This window comes from Oncorhynchus kisutch, linkage group LG2 (assembly GCF_002021735.2).
Source record: "Oncorhynchus kisutch isolate 150728-3 linkage group LG2, Okis_V2, whole genome shotgun sequence".
NCBI classification, from domain to species: domain Eukaryota; kingdom Metazoa; phylum Chordata; class Actinopteri; order Salmoniformes; family Salmonidae; genus Oncorhynchus; species Oncorhynchus kisutch.
Genome location: NC_034175.2, coordinates 3,028,583 through 3,047,458, shown reverse-complemented (window position 1 = coordinate 3,047,458; position 18,876 = coordinate 3,028,583). Strand labels below are relative to the sequence as shown.

The window sequence follows — 18,876 nt, the reverse complement described above, 5'->3', positions numbered from 1 at the left end:
AGCTGTACATAGTCTATTGGTAAATAGCCCACCCTTTTCACCTACCTCATCCCCATACTGTTTTTATTTATTTACTTTTCTGCTCTTCTGCACACCAATATCTCTACCTGTACATGACCATCTGATCATTTATCACTCCAGTGTTAATCTGCAAAATTGTAATTATTTGCCTACCTCCTCATGCCTTTTGCACACATTGTATATAGACCCCCCCTTTGTTTTCTACTGTGTTATTGACTTGTTAATTGTTTACTCCATGTGTAACTCTTTGTTGTATGCTCACACTGCTATGCTTTATCTTGGCCAGGTCGCAGTTGCAAATGAGAACTTGTTCTCAACTAGCCTACCTGGTTAAATAAAGGTGTTCTCAACTAGCCTACCTGGTTAAATAAAGGTGTTCTCAACTAGCCTACCTGGTTAAATAAAGGTGTTCTCAACTAGCCTACCTGGTTAAATAAAGGTGTTCTCAACTAGCCTACCTGGTTAAATAAAGGTAAAAAAAAAAATAATAATAAAAGGATGGGGCGCCAACCCAGACAGGATGACCACATCAACCCACTCATGAGAAAGCCCCAGTAAGCCAGTGACTCAGCCCCTGTAATAGGGTTAGAGGCAGAGAATCCCAGTGGAAAGAGGGGAACCGGCCAGGCAGAGACAGCAAGGGCGGTTTGTTGCTCCAGAGCCTTTCCGTTCACCTTCCCACTCCTGGGCCAGACTACACTCAATCATATGACCCACTGAAGAGATGAGTCTTCAGTAAAGACTTAAAGGTTGAGACCGAGTTTGCGTCTCTGACATGGGTAGGCAGACCGTTCCATAAAAATGGAGCTCTATAGGAGAAAGCCCTGCCTCCAGCTGTTTGTTTAGAATTTCTAGGGACAATTAGGAGGCCTGCGTCTTGTGACCGTAGCGTACATGTAGGTATGTACGACAGGACCAAATCAGAGAGATAGGTAGGAGCAAGCCCATGTAATGCTTTGTAGGTTAGCAGTAAAACCTTGAAATCAGCCCTTGCTGGAAGCCAGTGTAGGGAGGCTAGCACTGGAGTAATATGATCAAATATTTTGGGTCTAGTCAGAATTCTAGCAGCCGTCTTTAGCACTAACTGAAGTTTATTTAGTGCTTTATCTGGGTAGCCGGAAAGTAGAGCATTGCAGTAGTCTAACCTAGAAGTGACAAAAGCATGGATACATTTTTCTGCATCATTTTTGGACAGAAAGTTTCTGATTTTTGCAATGTTACGTAGATGGAAAAAAGCTGTCCTGGAAATGGTCTTAATATGTTCTTCAAAAGAGAGATCAGGGTCCAGAGTAACGCCGAGGTCCTTCACAGTTTTATTTGAGACGACTGTACAACCATTAAGATTAATTGTCAGATTCAACAGAAGATCTCTTTGTTTCTTGGGACCTAGAACAAGCATCTCTGTTTTGTCCGAGTTTAAAAGTAAGAGTGTGCACAGGCACACACACACATACAAGCATGCAAGTACAGACTCACACAGGCACACACACAGATGAAGAGACATTCACATGCAACGTTTTTGGCCATTTCGACCCATCTTCATTTGTGCCAATTACAGGCCTACAAGAGCTGATCACTGACGGGACCTTCCCTTTAACCTAGGAAGTCTCTGAGATACAGGTCATTCTACTATTCCTGTCCACTGGTATTGACCTGCAGCAGTGTTCTTACATCCTGGTCCTGGAGAGCTAAAGGTTTTCTACCATTCTAACACTGGTTCAATGAATGTACCAATGACCAATGATTAGTAGAATCAGGAGTGTTGGTGCTTGGCAGGAAATAAATCCGACACACTGTAGCTGCCAAGGACCAGAGGTGAAGAACGCTGGTCTATAAGTAGCATTACAGTTGGGAGTTGAGTGACACTTGCTTTAGCACCTGGGCGCTGCACACTTCTGATACAATACCACCATCTGTCTATGAGTAGATCTATTACAATGCATGATTTTACAGAATTACGTTGAATAGCCAAAAAGCGGGAGAATAAAAAACAAGTAGGACTTGACATAACTACTAAGATAAGATAACACCGATAATTTACGAGGGAGGTGTTCTCCCATTTGATCCTAGAGGCTGAGGGAGATGTTCTCCCATTTGATCCTAGAGGTTGAGGGAGGTGTTCTCCCATTTGATCGTAGAGGCTGAGGGAGGTGTTCTCCCATTTGATCGTAGAGGCTGAGGGAGGTGTTCTCCCATTTGATCCTAGAGGCTGAGGGAGATGTTCTCCCATTTGATCCTAGAGGCTGAGGGAGATGTTCTCCCATTTGATCGTAGAGGCTGAGGGAGGTGTTCTCCCATTTGATCGTAGAGGCTGAGGGAGGTGTTCTCCTATTTGATCCTAGAGGCTGAAGGAGGTGTTCTCCCATTTGATCCTAGAGGCTGAGGGAGGTGTTCTCCCATTTGATCCTAGAGGTTGAGGGAGGTGTTCTCCCATTTGATCCTAGAGGCTGAGGGAGGTGTTCTCCCATTTGATCCTAGAGGCTGAGGGAGGTGTGTTCTCCCATTTGATCCTAGAGGCTGAGGAAGATGTTCTCCCATTTGATCCTAGAGGCTGAGGGAGGTGTTCTCCCATTTGATCCTAGAGGCTGAGGGAGGTGTTCTCCCATTTGATCCTAGAGGCTGAGGGAGGTGTTCTCCCATTTGATCCTAGAGAGTGAGGGAGGTGTTCTCCTATTTGAACCTAGAGGCTAAGGGAGGTGTTCTCCTATTTGATCCTAGAGGCTTAGGGAGGTGGACTCCCATTTGATACTAGAGGCTGAGGGAAGTGTTCTCTAATTTGACCCTAGAGGCTGAGGGAGGTGTTCTCCCATTTGATCCTAGAGGCTGAGGGAAGTGTTCTCCCATTTGATCCTAGAGGCTGAGGGAAGTGTTTTCTCATTTGAGGCTAGAGGCTGAGGAAGGTGTTTTCTCATTTGATTCTTGATTCTAGAGGCTGGGGGAGGTGTTCTCTCATTTGATTCTTGATTATAGAGGCTGGGGGAGGTGTTTTCTCATTTGATCCTAAAGGCTGAGGGATGTATTTTGGGTCAAATAATGTAATCCAGATAGTGAGCCAGAAGACAGCAGTAATAGGGTTCATAGAATCACCCTATCCTGATCAGAACATTCTGTTCAGGAGTTGAGTTAAAGGAGCTGTATATGAGCTAGCCTGTAGATCAAGCAGTAGAACAAGGTTGCACACTTCTAAAAAGGCATTGAACTTAGTTATTTAATAAAAAAATAAAAACTTTTCAAAAACATTTGTTTTACCTGTGCACCCATATTCTACTAATCATACTACCTGATCAGAACATTGAAAGAACTCAATTTAGTCCAATATGTACAGATCTAGGATCAGTTTACCTTCCCCTAATTCTAACCTTAAGAGGAGACAACACACTGATCAGTGTCCAGGGGCTTCATGGGAGGGTGAAGCCAGTCTATATTTGTTGTAACAGCTGTGGGCTCTAGTCTATTGTGAGAAACATGGTATGAGCATAAGGTGAATGGATTCACCAGCCCATAAAGCATTATAGGTCATAACCAGGCTTCTACCTTTAATCTCAACATTATACCTGTCCTCTAATCTAACACTGTGACACTAACACAGGGAGACACACGGAGTCCTCAGGACATGGGCTGGATGGGAGGATGAGAGGGGGAGTAAAGAGGGGAAGAAAATATGTAAAACAAGCCTACACCTGAAGCAGGTTCTCACCCGAGAATGAGTAGAAGAGGGTGACAGACATTCTCACTGAAAGCGTGATGTGTGGACGGATGGATACTGCGAGAATGAGTAGAAGAGGGTAACAGACATTCTCACTGAAAGCGTGATGGGTGGACGGATGGATACTGCGAGAATGAGTAGAAGAGGGTAACAGACATTCTCACTGAAAGCGTGATGGGTGGACGGATGGATACTGCGAGATTCTGGCAATTAAGATTTTGGATGTTTTTCTACTTACCCAGAGTCTGATGAACTTGTGCATACCATTTGTATGTCTCTGTGTGCAGTATGAAGGAAGTTAAAGGTAGTTTTGTGTGCCAATTCTAACTAGTGCAGAGACTGCACGTAGAAACACATCTGACTCAGGGTAAGTAGAAAAACTACATAATTGCCAGAGCTCTGCAGTATCCCTTTAATGGTGTACCAGTGATAATGTCTGAGAATTGGTGCTCATCACATCATCTTGAGGAATTCTAGAATCACAAAAATGAAACACACAACACCAACTAGTAAGCAAGTCAGATTTAATTGAAAAACTGGAAATGTTGAGAAGACATCTTAAAAGCACCATACAAGTTACAGTAAGTGTATCATTTCCTCTCTTCTATCATAGAAAAGCAGTGTGTGTCTGTGACTCGATACTGGCCACACCTGTCAACAGGTAATTTTTCGCCCCTCATTCAGGCTTGTCAGGCTTGCCCTTGTTGCCCTTGCCCTTGTTTCTGGCTCTGTAGTAGCCCCTGGCCAGAGTAGCCAAGAACATGGAGAACTCTCTGAAGTTGATCTCCCCATCATGGTTCTTATCCAGGTTGGTCATCGCCTCCTGGAGCACTGCTGGTTCCACCTTTCCCTGAGACAGACAGACAGGCACGCACGCACGCACACACACACACACACACACACACACACACACACACACACACACACACACACACACACACACACACACACACACACACACACACACACACACACACACACACACACACACACACACACACACACACACACAGTGGTATGTGTATGTTAATAAAACATTACTACTATGTTGTGGTATGGATATGTAAAACATGTGGATAGGCTGTGTGTGTGTGATAATAGAATAATATGCCATTTAGCAGACACTTACAGTTATGCATGCATCGATTTCTCGTATGGGTGGGCCCAGGAATCAAACCCACTATCCTAGTGTTACTAGCACCATGCTCTACCAACTGAGCCATACAGGACAACACTGAGTTCGTGTGTGTGTGTGTGTGTGTGTCTTACGTGGAACTCTGGGCTGGCCAGCTCTTTTTTCATCAGCTCTAAGAGCTCTGTACCGCTAAGCTGGCGATTCTTATCATCCTTTGTAGCATACTCCTCAAACACCTCCACCATGGATACAATGGCCTTCTCCAGACGTGACATACTGTACCTGGGGGAGAGAGAGGAGGAGGCAGGTGGACGGACAGAGAGTTGGGAAGAGGGGATGAGAGAGAGAGGGAGGCAGGGGTGTGGGGTAGGAGGAGAAAAAAAGAGAAAAGGGGGAAGAGAGGAAGAGGGGGGGGGGGAAAGCAGGTAGAGGGGAAGTTATGAGTGAGGAAATCACAGGGAGAAAGAGCATTGGATTAGAGAGAGTAAAGCAAGGGAAGGAGGAGAAGAGAGAAGAGAAGATAGGATGAGAGTGACATGAGTATTCATCCTGTCTATGTCTGGTTATTACAATGGAACATATGATTCACAACAAGACAGAGGAAGAGGAGAAGGCTCAGCTACACTAAAGATGAAAACATGTTTAATGTTATAAGACCCAGGGAATGGAATGTGTTCAGGTCTAGACAGCGTTGTTCTACAGTGTGTTTACAGTTGGTGTTTCCTGAGTAAATGAATGCAACGTATAAAAGGATCACATTGAAACATTGATTTGGCAAACAGTTGCAAATGTATAGTTATTGGCACTTTATAATGGAATGGCTGATTCATCTGTTCTTCATTAACCCAACACTCTCTCTCACACACACACACACACACACACACACACACACACACATTGCTATGCTCCGTATTCAGTCCATTCATTCAACATGTCCCGCCCATCTATCCAATTCTCGTCTCTCTCATTCCCTGCTTCCAACTTCTCTACCTTTTTCATTCCCTCATTCCTAACCGTATATAATAAAACAGTTCTATCTTTATGTTCCTAACTCTCTCCTTCCTCCCTGCTCCTTCCCTCCTCTGTGTTCCTCTATCTGAGAGTTGCAGCAGCCCCCCTCCCCCCTCCTCCCTCTCTACTCACCTCAGAGCAGAAGATAAGATCTATGATATGTGTAGCTGACAGGCTGGGTCCTGATGTGAGACTGATGTGAGACAGAGAGAAGAAAAGTTTCCTCTTATAGTGAAAAACACCCCCTCAAGCAGAGCAGACATATGATCAGCCCACAAGCAGCCATTGATGCCCTGAAAATGAGGTCAGCTCCACCCAAACCTGCTCCATCAGACTTGATCTCAAATGGTCATGTGCCAATGCAATCATTTTCATTAATTCATGTTTTAAAGGTCAAGATTATGTTCAATCTTGTTTTGAGGGTGTGAAGAGAGAAGCTTATTCCTTAATTGTATTTGGCATGTATTTGCTTGTGTAATAGGCCAGGCCTTGTGTAATAGGCCAGGCCCCAGCTGTGGTAACCCTCTATGTTATAACACTCCAACATGTTGTCGCCCTCCATGTTGCCTTGCACAAACCTGGGGTTGGTTTGTTCTCTACAAACTGTGTGGAAAGTGAAGCTGTGGAGATTCCAGACGGCTCTAAAAATGGGTAATATGAGTCACAGCTCTGAGGAATGCCCTTATTTGCGTGTGTGTGTTTGTTAGAGCCCCTGTTTATATCACCACAGAGAGCACGCCTCTTATTTATCCAGCCCAACTGTTGCGTAACCTAACCACCATTTTCCATCACTCTGCTACAAAACCCTGGGCTGCATTTTCATTCCAAAAAGTTATCCCCTCCTCTCTGTCCTGTTTCACTCCCTTTTGCAGATCTGAGAAGGCAGGCTAGGTGTTAGCATTGGCCCCACCTAGTGTCTGCCATATTGCTTTTATTCACAGCATAACTATTAGATCTTTGAAGTGGAGTGAGCTTGGGCAGAAGGGAAAATACATATTTTTGGAATGAAATGCAGCCCTGCTTGTTGTCATCACTATACAATCTCAGATATGTGCGTTACAATAGTGCTGTAAGAAAAGTGAAGACAGCTTGTTTGGCTCTAGATGTACTACTATTACTATGCCTGCTCTAGAAGTACTACTATTACTATGCCTGCTCTAGAAGTACTACTATTAGTATGCCTGCTCTAGTAGTACTACTATTACTATGCCTGCTCTAGAAGTACTACTATTACTATGCCTGCTCTAGAAGTACTACTATTACTATGCCTGCTCTAGAAGTACTACTATTAGTATGCCTGCTATAGTAGTACTACTATTACTATGCCTGCTCTAGAAGTACTACTATTACTATGCCTGCTCTAGAAGTACTACTATTAGTATGCCTGCTCTAGTAGTACTACTATTACTATGCCTGCTCTAGAAGTACTACTATTAGTATGCCTGCTCTAGAAGTACTACTATTACTATGCCTGCTCTAGAAGTACTACTATTAGTATGCCTGCTCTCGTGGTACTACTATTACTATTCCTGCTCTAGTAGTACTACTATTACTATTCCTGCTCTAGTAGTACTACTATTACTATGCCTGCTCTAGTAGTACTACTATTACTATGCCTGCTCTAGTAGTACTACTATTACTATGCCTGCTCTAGTAGTACTACTATTACTATGCCTGCTCTAGGAGTATTACTAGTATACCTGCTGTAGGAGCACTACTATTAGTATGCCTGCTCTAGTAGTACTACTATTAGTATGCCTGCTCTACCAGTACTACTATTAGTATAGCTGCTCTAGAAGTACTATTATTACTATGCCTGCTCTACAAGTACTACTATTAGTATGCCTGCTCTAGTAGTACTACTATTAGTATGCCTGCTCTAGAAGTACTACTATTAGTATGCCTGCTCTAGAAGTACTACTATTAGTATGCCTGCTCTAGTAGTACTACTATTAGTATGCCTGCTCTAGTAGTACTACTATTACTATGCCTGCTCTAGCAGTACTACTATTAGTATGCCTGCTCTATTAGTACTACTATTAGTATGCCTGCTCTAGAAGTACTACTATTAGTATGCCTGCTCTAGTAGTACTACTATTAGTATGCCTGCTCTAGAAGTACTACTATTAGTATGCCTGCTCTAGGAGTATTACTAGTATACCTGCTCTAGTAGTACTACTATTAGTATGCATGCTCTAGTAGCTTTACTAGTATGCCTGCTCTAGTAGTACTACTATTACTATGCCTGCTCTAGTAGTACTACTATTAGTATGCCTGCTCTAGTAGTACTACTATTACTATGACTGCTCTAGTAGTACTACTATTACTATGACTGCTCTAGTAGTACTACTATTACTATTCCTGCTCTAGTAGTACTACTATTAGTATGCCTGCTCTAGTAGTACTACTATTAGTATGCCTGCTCTAGTAGTACTACTATTACTATGCCTGCCCTAGAAGTACTACTATTACTATTCCTGCTCTAGTAGTACTACTATTACTATTCCTGCTCTAGTAGTACTACTATTAGTATGCCTGCTCTAGTAGTACTACTATTACTATGCCTGCTCTAGTAGTACTACGATTAGTATGCCTGCTCTAGTAGTACTACTATTAGTATGCCTGCTCCAGTAGTTCTACTATTAGTATGCCTGCTCTAGTAGTACTACTATTAGTATGACTGCTCCAGTAGTTCTACTATTAGTATGCCTGCTCTAGTAGTACTACTATTAGTATGACTGCTCCAGTACTACTATTAGTATGCCTGCTCTAGTGGTACTACTATTAGTATGCCTGCTCTAGTGGTACTACTATTAGTATGCCTGCTCTAGTGGTACACTATTAGTATGCCTGCTCTAGTGGTACTACTATTAGTATGCCTGCTCTAGTGGTACTACTATTAGTATGCCTGCTCTAGTGGTACTACTATTAGTATGCCTGCTCTAGTGGTACTACTATTAATATGCCTGCTCTAGTGGTACTACTATTAGTATGCCTGCTCTAGTAGTACTACTATTAGTATGCCTGCTCTAGTGGTACTACTATTAGTATGACTGCTCCAGTAGTTCTACTATTAGTATGCCTGCTCTAGCAGTACTACTATTAGTATGCCTGCTCTAGTGGTACTACTATTAGTATGACTGCTCCAGTAGTTCTACTATTAGTATGCCTGCTCTAGCAGTACTACTATTAATATGCCTGCTCTAGTGGTACTACTATTAGTATGCCTGCTCTAGTAGTACTACTATTAATATGCCTGCTCTAGTGGTACTACTATTAGTATGCCTGCTCTAGTAGTACTACTATTAGTATGCCTGCTCTAGTGGTACTACTATTAATATGCCTGCTCTAGTGGTACTACTATTAATATGCCTGCTCTAGTAGTACTACTATTAATATGCCTGCTCTAGTAGTACTACTATTAGTATGCCTGCTCTATTAGTACTACTATTAGTATGCCTGCTCTAGTAGTACTACTATTAGTATGCCTGCTCTAGAAGTACTACTATTAGTATGACTGCTCTAGCAGTACTACTATTAATATGCCTGCTCTAGTAGTACTACTATTAGTATGCCTGCTCTAGTAGTACTACTATTAGTATGCCTGCTCTAGTGGTACTACTATTAGTATGCCTGCTCTAGTAGTACTACTATTAGTATGCCTGCTCTAGTACTACTATTAGTATGACTGCTCTAGTACTACTATTAGTATGACTGCTCCAGTACTACTACTTGTGCAGCTTAACTAGGTCTTTCCTTGCAGAGTATCTCTTTATTACAGCCAGACCTCTAACCATCTTTACAACCATTGAATCTATATGTTTTCACCATGACAGTTTACATTCTAAGGTTACGCCAAGTAATTCAGTCTCCTGAACTTATTCAGCAGCCACACCATTCATTACCAGATTCAGCTGAGGTCTGGTACATAAGGAATGATTTGTACCAATTACAATGCTCTTAGTTTTAGAGATGTTCAGGACCAGTTTATTACTAGCCACCCATTCCAAAACAGACTGCAACTCTTTGTTAAGGGTTTCAGTTACTTTATTAGCTGTGATTACTGATGCCTATATGATTGAATCATCAGCAAAATGGAGCTCATAGGTCTGTTGTTAGAACCAGTAAAGGCAGCTTTACCACTTGGCTTCCTTCCAGGCCTGAGGACAAAGACTTTCCTCCTGGCATTTCCTGCCTAAGTTTGCCCACTTTGCCAATGAAATAATCATTAAAATAATTGCCAACATCAAATGGTTTTGTGGTGAATAAGCCATCTGATTCGATGAAAGATGGAGTTGAATTTGTCCTTCTGCTCATCATTTAATTTAAAACACTCCAAAGTTTCATTCATCATTCTTTATATCATTGATTTTGGCTTCATGAAAATCCTAAAATATACAGAAACATTTTTAATACCAAATATACATGTATTTGGACTCAGGTCTCCTCTCTACAAACTGTGGTCTACAAGTTTTTACTTCAATTTAGAAAGGATGTTGTTTAATTTAATTGCATTGCTGGCTGCACAATTGACCCTTGTGGGATGAATAAAGTACAGTACTTAATGTACAGTTACAAAAGAAGAATATGTTTGCGCGTAATGACGCAGAGGGCTCTATGATAACAAGCCTAACTCAATGTTAAATCTTAGCGCTGGTGGTAGCACTACAGACCTGGGGTGGCAGAAATATTATTGCCATTTTCACAGTGGGAATTCTGAGCGCAATAGCTGGCCGTGGCACGAAAGGGCTGGGTTATTTGGTGAATGAATAAGTTGGAGGTGTGACGGGGGCTTAGTCACTGACTGGCAAATCAACACGTTTCATGGCTTAATGCAGCATACAGTTTCCTCAAGTTCTGTAGGTTATTGGAGGTCGCTGCATTGTCATCAACTCCAATTGATACTACAGTTTCTTAAATATCATAGGCTACAGGTACGAGTAATAACAACACTTGTAATTGGCTTCAATAAGTAGGCCTACCTATCTTTATGCATCGCAATTCTCCTCAAATGAAAAAATACTACAGGCTAAATTGTCAAATGTGTGTGGCACGTTCTCAATAAGCAAGATGTAGCCTATGGCTAACGTTGATCAGGACAAGCAAACAACATTTAAGTAGAGAAGGAAGTGCACCCCAAAACCCAATGGGGACAGTCCTAAATTAAGCAATGTAGCTTACTGACATACATGGGGATGGTCCATATTAGAGAGAAATATTGTAGGAATATTTAACTATTGTCCAATCATTTGAAAAGGCTGTGTGATGAGCTGTAATTATATACATCCTGGAAACTTCATGTTGCTTTTTCTTGCTGGTAAACGAATCACATTGCAGCACAGTACAATAGAGAAAAGGTCTACTACATGACTGTCAATGACAAGAACAAAACTAAGTTGAATCAGATACGCACACTCAGAAATGAGACTATCGTATGCGATGATCGGGGAACACCTTTTCAAACTTTCTCTTCTTGATTAGTAATTAAGTAATAGCGTTATTCGTTAATCAACCGATATGTCCCCCTTGGCCGGAGGAGGGGGGTACACCATCAACCTACAGCACAACCATCTATTGATTACCATCCGGAACAAACACAAACACATTAGAATTCTGCTTATGACAGGGTTGTTTGTATTCACTAGGGTACACCGAAGCAAAATGCTTTGAAACAGAAAATGAAAACGAGCGTTTCTTATTGGACAATTTCAGATAATCCCTCCCTATTTCAGTCATTTTTTTCTGTTTGGTACCTACTGAACATGACCCAGGACTAGGAGATAGATAAACCTCATACTTTACGATTGGTCCAGTGAAGTTGGGTTGGAGCTCAGCCATATCATGTCTCCGTCATAAAAACGTGATGCCATGTGACCATGCGCCTCTGCACCGTTGGAGACGATGTGTTGTTAGTTTTAGTGTAGTTGTTGTTGTACCTACATGAAAGGGATGCAACCAATATCTTGGTGAAGGGATTGTTTAAAATAAATTGTTAGTTGAAAATCTGATTTCGAATAAAGGCAACAGGCGCAACATATTTTGTTAGCTAGTCTCAAAAGGCTCTAAGATGCTAATCTTCCACGGAGAGAGGGCTCACCCAATCTTTTGTTGCTTTGTTATAGTTGACCAATCTCCTGGCAGCTTCATCAAATGACAGTTTGGTGGGGAACTTGTTGACATTTTGTTGAACGTGAGGTAACACTTGGTTTATTTAGCAAAAATATATGACAGAAAGGATTCTCCAAACAGAGAGTCGATGTTGATAAGTTTTGTAAACAACAAACATTCATCCATCTATGTACAGACTACTGATGTTAGCAACTGGCATGGGTTGTTCACAGTTTGACTGAATGTAGAGCGTCTGCAGGCCTCGTACCTCCCTCGTGGTGAGTCATTTTGAACTAGGTGGGGAGCGGCAGACATTACTCAGGGCTGGTCTGGAAGAAGAGAACGGGCAGCTTCCTCAAGCTGCACCACTCACAGCTAATCAGCTCCGCAGCCTCACCTTCTCCAGAGTGCCCCCCTCAGGGCTGGTCTGGAAGAAGAGAACGGGCAGCTTCCTCAAGCTGCACCACTCACAGCTAATCAGCTCCGCAGCCTCACCTTCTCCAGAGTGTCCCCCTCAGGACTGGTCTGGAAGAAGAGAACGGGCAGCTTCCTCAAGCTGCACCACTCACAGCTAATCAGCTCCGCAGCCTCACCTTCTCCAGAGTGTCCCCCTCAGGACTGGTCTGGAAGAAGAGAACGGGCAGCTTCCTCAAGCTGCACCACTCACAGCTAATCAGCTCTGCAGCCTCACCTTCTCCAGAGTGCCCCCCTCAGGGCTGGTCTGGAAGAAGAGAACGGGCAGCTTCCTCAAGCTGCACCACTCACAGCTAATCAGCTCCGCAGCCTCACCTTCTCCAGAGTGTCCCCCTCAGGACTGGTCTGGAAGAAGAGAACGGGCAGCTTCCTCAAGCTGCACCACTCACAGCTAATCAGCTCCGCAGCCTCACCTTCTCCAGAGTGTCCCCCTCAGGACTGGTCTGGAAGAAGAGAACGGGCAGCTTCCTCAAGCTGCACCACTCACAGCTAATCAGCTCCGCAGCCTCACCTTCTCCAGAGTGCCCCCCTCAGGGCTGGTCTGGAAGAAGAGAACGGGCAGCTTCCTCAAGCTGCACCACTCACAGCTAATCAGCTCCGCAGCCTCACCTTCTCCAGAGTGTCCCCCTCAGGTCTGGTCTGGAAGAAGAGAACGGGCAGCTTCCTCAAGCTGCACCACTCACAGCTAATCAGCTCCGCAGCCTCACCTTCTCCAGAGTGTCCCCCTCAGGACTGGTCTGGAAGAAGAGAACGGGCAGCTTCCTCAAGCTGCACCACTCACAGCTAATCAGCTCCGCAGCCTCACCTTCTCCAGAGTGTCCCCCTCAGGACTGGTCTGGAAGAAGAGAACGGGCAGCTTCCTCAAGCTGCACCACTCACAGCTAATCAGCTCCGCAGCCTCACCTTCTCCAGAGTGCCCCCCTCAGGGCTGGTCTGGAAGAAGAGAACGGGCAGCTTCCTCAAGCTGCACCACTCACAGCTAATCAGCTCCGCAGCCTCACCTTCTCCAGAGTGCCCCCCTCAGGGCTGGTCTGGAAGAAGAGAACGGGCAGCTTCCTCAAGCTACACCACTCACAGCTAATCAGCTCCGCAGCCTCACCTTCTCCAGAGTGTCCCCCTCAGGGCTTGGGTAATGAAGCACTAGAACGTCACATACTGTTAGGTTGGCTTCTCCAGAGTGTCCCCCCTCAGGGCTTGGGTAATGAAGCACTAGAACGTCACATACTGTTAGGTTGGCTTCTCCAGAGTGTCCCCCTCAGGGCTTGGGTAATGAAGCACTAGAACGTCATATACTGTTAGGTTGGCTAAATTACAGTAACCTTTCTAAAATTCCTAAATGTCAGGAACAGTATGTTTCTCAAAGGTAAACTTTACGATCCTGAACACACAAAAAGTAAGAGGGGACTTGGTCACAACGGCCGGCAAAAAACAACTTAAGAACCCTATCTTGGTGAATACAAAACCACCCAGTAATGTAATTTTCTGCCAAGCAAAACAACCCACAAGGTTAACTTGAGAGAGCCAATCAAGTTGAGTTCTCAAAGACATTGTGACAGACTCAATAAAGCCAGAGTCCATGTTCTTTATAAGTCACTATCCTAAGGTGGTGTGTATCACAGCTCAGGATAAGACCCAGATGCAGACCGTTCAAAATAACTTGTTTATTTACAAAACAGGGTGCAGGCAAACGACAGGTCCAGGGCAGGCAGAGGTCAGTAATCCAGAGCAGAGTCCGACAGGTACAGAACGGCAGACAGGTTCAGGGTCAGGGTCAGGGCAGGCAGAGGTCAGTAAATCCAGAGCAAAGTCAGAGAGGTACAGAATGGTAGGCAGGGTCAGGGCCAGGGTCAGGGTAGGCAGAGGTCAGTAATCCAGAGCAGAGTCCGAGAGGTACAGAAAGGCAGACAGGGTCAGGGTCAGGGCCAGGGTCAGGGTCAGGGTCAGGGTCAGGGTAGGCAGAGGTCAGTAATCCAGAGCAGAGTCCGAGAGGTACAGAAAGGCAGACAGGGTCAGGCTCAGGGTCAGGGCCAGGGTCAGGGTCAGGGTCAGGGTCAGGGTCAGGGCCAGGGTAAGGGCCAGGGTCAGGGCAGGCAGAGGTCAGAATGTTCAAAACTGGGAAAACTAGAAAACAGGGACTAGAGCGAAAACAGGAGTACAGGAAAACCGCTGGTAGGCTTGACTAGATAAGATGAACTGGCAACAGACAAACAGAAAACACAGGTATAAATACACAGGGGTTAAACGGGGAAGATGGGCGACACCTGGAGGGGGGTGGAGACAAGCACAACGACAGGTGAAACAGATCAGGGTGTGACAGTGTGGGTTTTTCCTTAAGTTTGTCTTTTCTAAGGCAAATCTAGCGGGCATCCTTTGTGGGTGTCTTTTAGGACCCTGTTTTAGTTGCTTTGCCAACTTTCAGTGTCTTTCATGGGTGTCTTTCAGTACCCGTTTGAAACCCATTCTCTTTTGGTTTGGGTGTTTAAGTGCCTCCTTTCTGAATGTTGTTGTGTTACAGCGTTAAAATGGATTACATTTAGATGTTGTGTCACTGGCCTACACACAATACCCAATAATGACAAAGTGGAATGATTATTTATAGAAATGTTGACAAATGAATTATAAATGAAAAGTTGAAATGTCTTGAGTCGGTAAGTATTTAATTCCTTTGTTATGGCCTCAATACGTTCAGGAGTAAAAATGTGCTTAACAGGTCGTATTAAGTTGCATGGAATCTGTGTGCAATAATAGTGCTTGACATGATTTTTGAATGACTACCTCATTTCTGTACTCCACACATACAATGATCTGTAAGGACGGGGGAATAATGGGACATTGTCTGATTGTCATATTTTGCTGATGATTGTTAAATTGTAAAAAGAAAATGCCAATAATTATATTGTAAAAAAAACAAAAACAATTATCTATAAGTTCCCTCAGTCGAGCAATGAATTTCAAACACACATTCAACTACAAAGAGGTTTTCTAATGCCTTGCAAAGAATGTCACCGAGTGGTAGATGGGTAGAAATAAAAAAGCAGACATTGAATATCCCTGTGAGCAAGAAGTTATTAATTACACTTTGGATGCTGTATCAATACACCCAGTCACTACAAAGATACAGGCGTCCTTCCTAACTCAGTTGCCGGAGAGGAAGGAAACTGCTCAGGGATTTCTCCATGAGGCCAATGGTGACTTTAAAACAGTTACAGAGTTTAATGTATGTGATAGGAGAAAACTGAGGATGGATGGATCGTGACTGACACTGTCTATTCTTTCTCACACGTACGGGACAAATTACAGGCCAAATACAACAAATGTGACAAACAGAGAGAGTGGGAAAGCCAGTGTTTATTCACAACAGTAAGACTTAGTTATAAAATGACTTAGTTGACATATAGAAAAGCAAAATGACATACAGAAAAGCATCCATCTCTGCTTCTCTTTCTCCTTGTCCTGTCCTCCCTCACTTCTTGGCAGCAACCTTTTGGGTGTGGAGCTGGTAGATCTGTTCACAGGCAATGGAGAGGCCCACCACCAGAGAGACAAACTCCTCGAAGCTCACCTTCCCATCACCATTCTGGTCCAGATCCTTCATGATCTTGTCTATAGCGGCTGGGTCCTTCTGGGACTGAGAGGGAAGGAGAGATGAAGGAGATGAAGAGAGTAAGTGTGAGTGAGTGAGTGAGTGAGTGTGAGTGTGAGTGAGTGAGTGAGTGAGTGAGTGAGTGAGTGAGTGAGTGAGAGAAATCCCGAGTGGCGTAGCTGGCTAAGGCACTGCATCTCAGTGCTAGATGCGTCACTACAGACACCCCCGAGGGCGGCGCACAATTGGCCCAGCGTTGTCCAGGTTTTGGCCGGTGTAGGCTATCATTGCAAGTAAGAATTTGAAAGAAAGTGAAAGGGGGACAAGAAATACAGGGAAAGTATAGAGGGACAGTGAGATAAAAACAGAGAGAGAGAGAGAGAGAGAGAGGGATATCTATGGTACCTTCAGGAAGCTGGCCAGTTCTGTCTGCATCAGGTCTTTCAGCTCCTTCTTGCTCAGTGTGTTACAGTCACCGTCCTTGTCGGCATAGCGATGGAACACCGTGATCAGGGACTCCATGGAACTCTCCAACTGAGACGGCATGGCTGCAGAGAAGGATACACTGAGGAGGGGAGAGAGGAAGGGGAGATGGGAGGGGAGATAGAGGGAGGGGGAGATGGGAGGGGAGAGAGGGAGCGGGGAGATGGGAGGGGAGAGAGGGAGGTGGAGATGGGAGGGGAGAGAGGGAGGAGGGAGGTGGGAGGGGAGATAGAGGGAGGGGGAGATGGGAGGGGTGGGGTGATAGAGGGAGGAGGGAGATGGGAGGGGAGGGGAGATAGAGGGAGGAGGGAGATGAGAGGGGAGATAGAGGGAGGGGGAGATGGGAGGGGTGGGTGATAGAGGGAGGAGGGAGATGGGAGGGGTGGGGAGGTAGAGGGAGGAGGGAGATGAGAGGGAGGGGGAGATGGGGGGGTGATAGAGGGAGATGAGAGGGGAGGGGAGATAGAGGGAGATGAGAGGGGAGGGGAGGGGAGGGGAGATAGAGGGAGGGGAGATGGGACGGGAGGGGGAGATGGGAGGGGAGGGGAGATACAGGGAGGAGGAAATGGGAGGGGAGATAGAGGGAGGGAGGGGTAGATGAGAGGGGAGGGGACATAGAGGGAGATGAGAGGGGAGGGGTGATAGAGGGAGATGAGAGGGGAGGGGAGGGGAGATAGAGGGAGGGGGAGATGGGAGGGGGGGTGAGAGGGGAGGGGAGATAAAGGGAGGGGGAGATGGGAGGGGAGATAGAGGGAGGAGGTGTAAGTTACAGTAGCAGATACATACTCAGTACAGTGAGTGTCTTGATATCACTAATATGCTGACTAATGGTGAACTATCCCTTTGCAGAAAACAAATGAACAATGCACATTTAGGGAGGATGGGAGTTGGCTTTCTTTGTCTCTGTAAGCAGTCTTTGGCTGGTGTTACTTCCTGGCATTTAAACTGTGATCTTCCACTCCTTTACACATTCCTTCTACCTCAGACCCCTCCTCTTTCTTTTGGTGCCTCCCACATTCTTTGGTAACATCCAACCTCTCTTGCTGTGTAGACTTTCCTTTAACCTCTGTCATAGCTTGACCATGTGACACATCATCATAAGTGTGAAAGTTTGGGGAGTTGGGGATGGAAAGGGGTGTGACAGGAGAGGAAAGGGTTTTGCAACAGTTCAGTGTAAAGAAATCAGGCTGATGATAATTGGTGAGTAATGCCTATAAAATGACATGAACGGCTGAGAAAAACGTTTGTAGGTCTAACAGAGTTCTAAAACAAAAACATTGTAGCCTACAAATGAAACATGAAAAGGTTTAGGTATAGATAGACTACATTATGTCTTCATCAGTAATAGAATGTCCCGTCATCCTGCATAACAAACCATAGAAGAACATATTTTTCAATCAAAGCAAGCGACGACTAATGAACATTATAGCCTACAAGTTTGCCGGACGAGACAGATCAGTAGCTAGTCACACTTGGAAACAGTTGTTACAGTTGTGTGAGACCTGTTTATTACACAAAATAACCTCCTCTGTTAAACCAAAGACACCAATAGTAATAGTAGAATAAGTGGAGAACGGTTACTTACCAAACAGAGGAGAGATGCTAACAGAACAGGGTGGGGAAGTAGCGTACTGCTGAATATATACCAATGATGCTGAATCTACTGCGCAAGAGCTGTGGGAAAGATTGTTCAGGAGTTTATGGAGAACAGGCCACGCTCATCTGATTATGAGTGTGTGTAGCCTATAGTGAGGGAGGAAGGGAGGGAGGGAGGGGGTTAGAGTAGACTTGATGTCTTTGAGTCAAATAGACATGGATCACATAGAATGTTTTTATCGTTTTTCCACACGCATCTCATTCACAGAAATCTATACCAAAGATGCTGAACAGATGTAGAGAGGGGTGACGAGTACACACTAGAATGTTTGGAAGAATAGATCTATGGATGAAAAAGATGGGATGATGTTTCTTGAATGAAATACCATTTTATTCAGTTACATCTTAGAGAGAGAAACACATTTAGATCAGTTAGAGATTCACTACTGTTGTTTCCTTCATGGCTCATCTCTCCCACTCTGTCCACCACCTCTATCTCATTGGTACTATATGGTCTTAGTCTCTGTCCACCACCTCTATCTCATTGGTACTGTATGGTCTTATCCTCTGTCCACCACCTCTATCTCATTGTTACAGTATGGTCTTATCCTCTGTCCACCACCTCTATCTCATTGGTACTGTATGGTCTTATCCTCTGTCCACCACCTCTATCGCATTGGTACTGTATGGTCTTATCCTCTGTCCACCACCTCTATCGCATTGGTACTGTATGGTCTTAGTCACTGTCCACCACCTATA

The 18,876-nt window shown here is 44.4% G+C and overlaps 2 protein-coding genes across 2 annotated transcripts; both read right to left on the bottom strand.

Moving 5' to 3' along the window:
* Positions 1 to 4,234: 4,234 nt before the first annotated feature.
* Positions 4,235 to 6,134, bottom strand: LOC109885174 (protein S100-A5-like). Its single transcript, XM_031837403.1, has 3 exons — positions 6,006 to 6,134; positions 4,997 to 5,144; positions 4,235 to 4,577 (listed from the first exon to the last, which is right to left on the bottom strand). Exons 2-3 carry the CDS (start codon positions 5,135 to 5,137, stop codon positions 4,404 to 4,406), a joined length of 315 nt encoding a protein of 104 aa, XP_031693263.1. The 5' UTR covers positions 5,138 to 5,144; positions 6,006 to 6,134; the 3' UTR covers positions 4,235 to 4,403.
* Positions 6,135 to 15,783: 9,649 nt separating this feature from the next.
* LOC109885175 (protein S100-A1-like) lies at positions 15,784 to 18,266 on the bottom strand. Its single transcript, XM_020477036.2, has 3 exons — positions 18,107 to 18,266; positions 16,444 to 16,603; positions 15,784 to 16,083 (listed from the first exon to the last, which is right to left on the bottom strand). Exons 2-3 carry the CDS (start codon positions 16,582 to 16,584, stop codon positions 15,919 to 15,921), a joined length of 306 nt encoding a protein of 101 aa, XP_020332625.2. The 5' UTR covers positions 16,585 to 16,603; positions 18,107 to 18,266; the 3' UTR covers positions 15,784 to 15,918.
* Between the last annotated feature and the right edge of the window lie 610 nt (positions 18,267 to 18,876).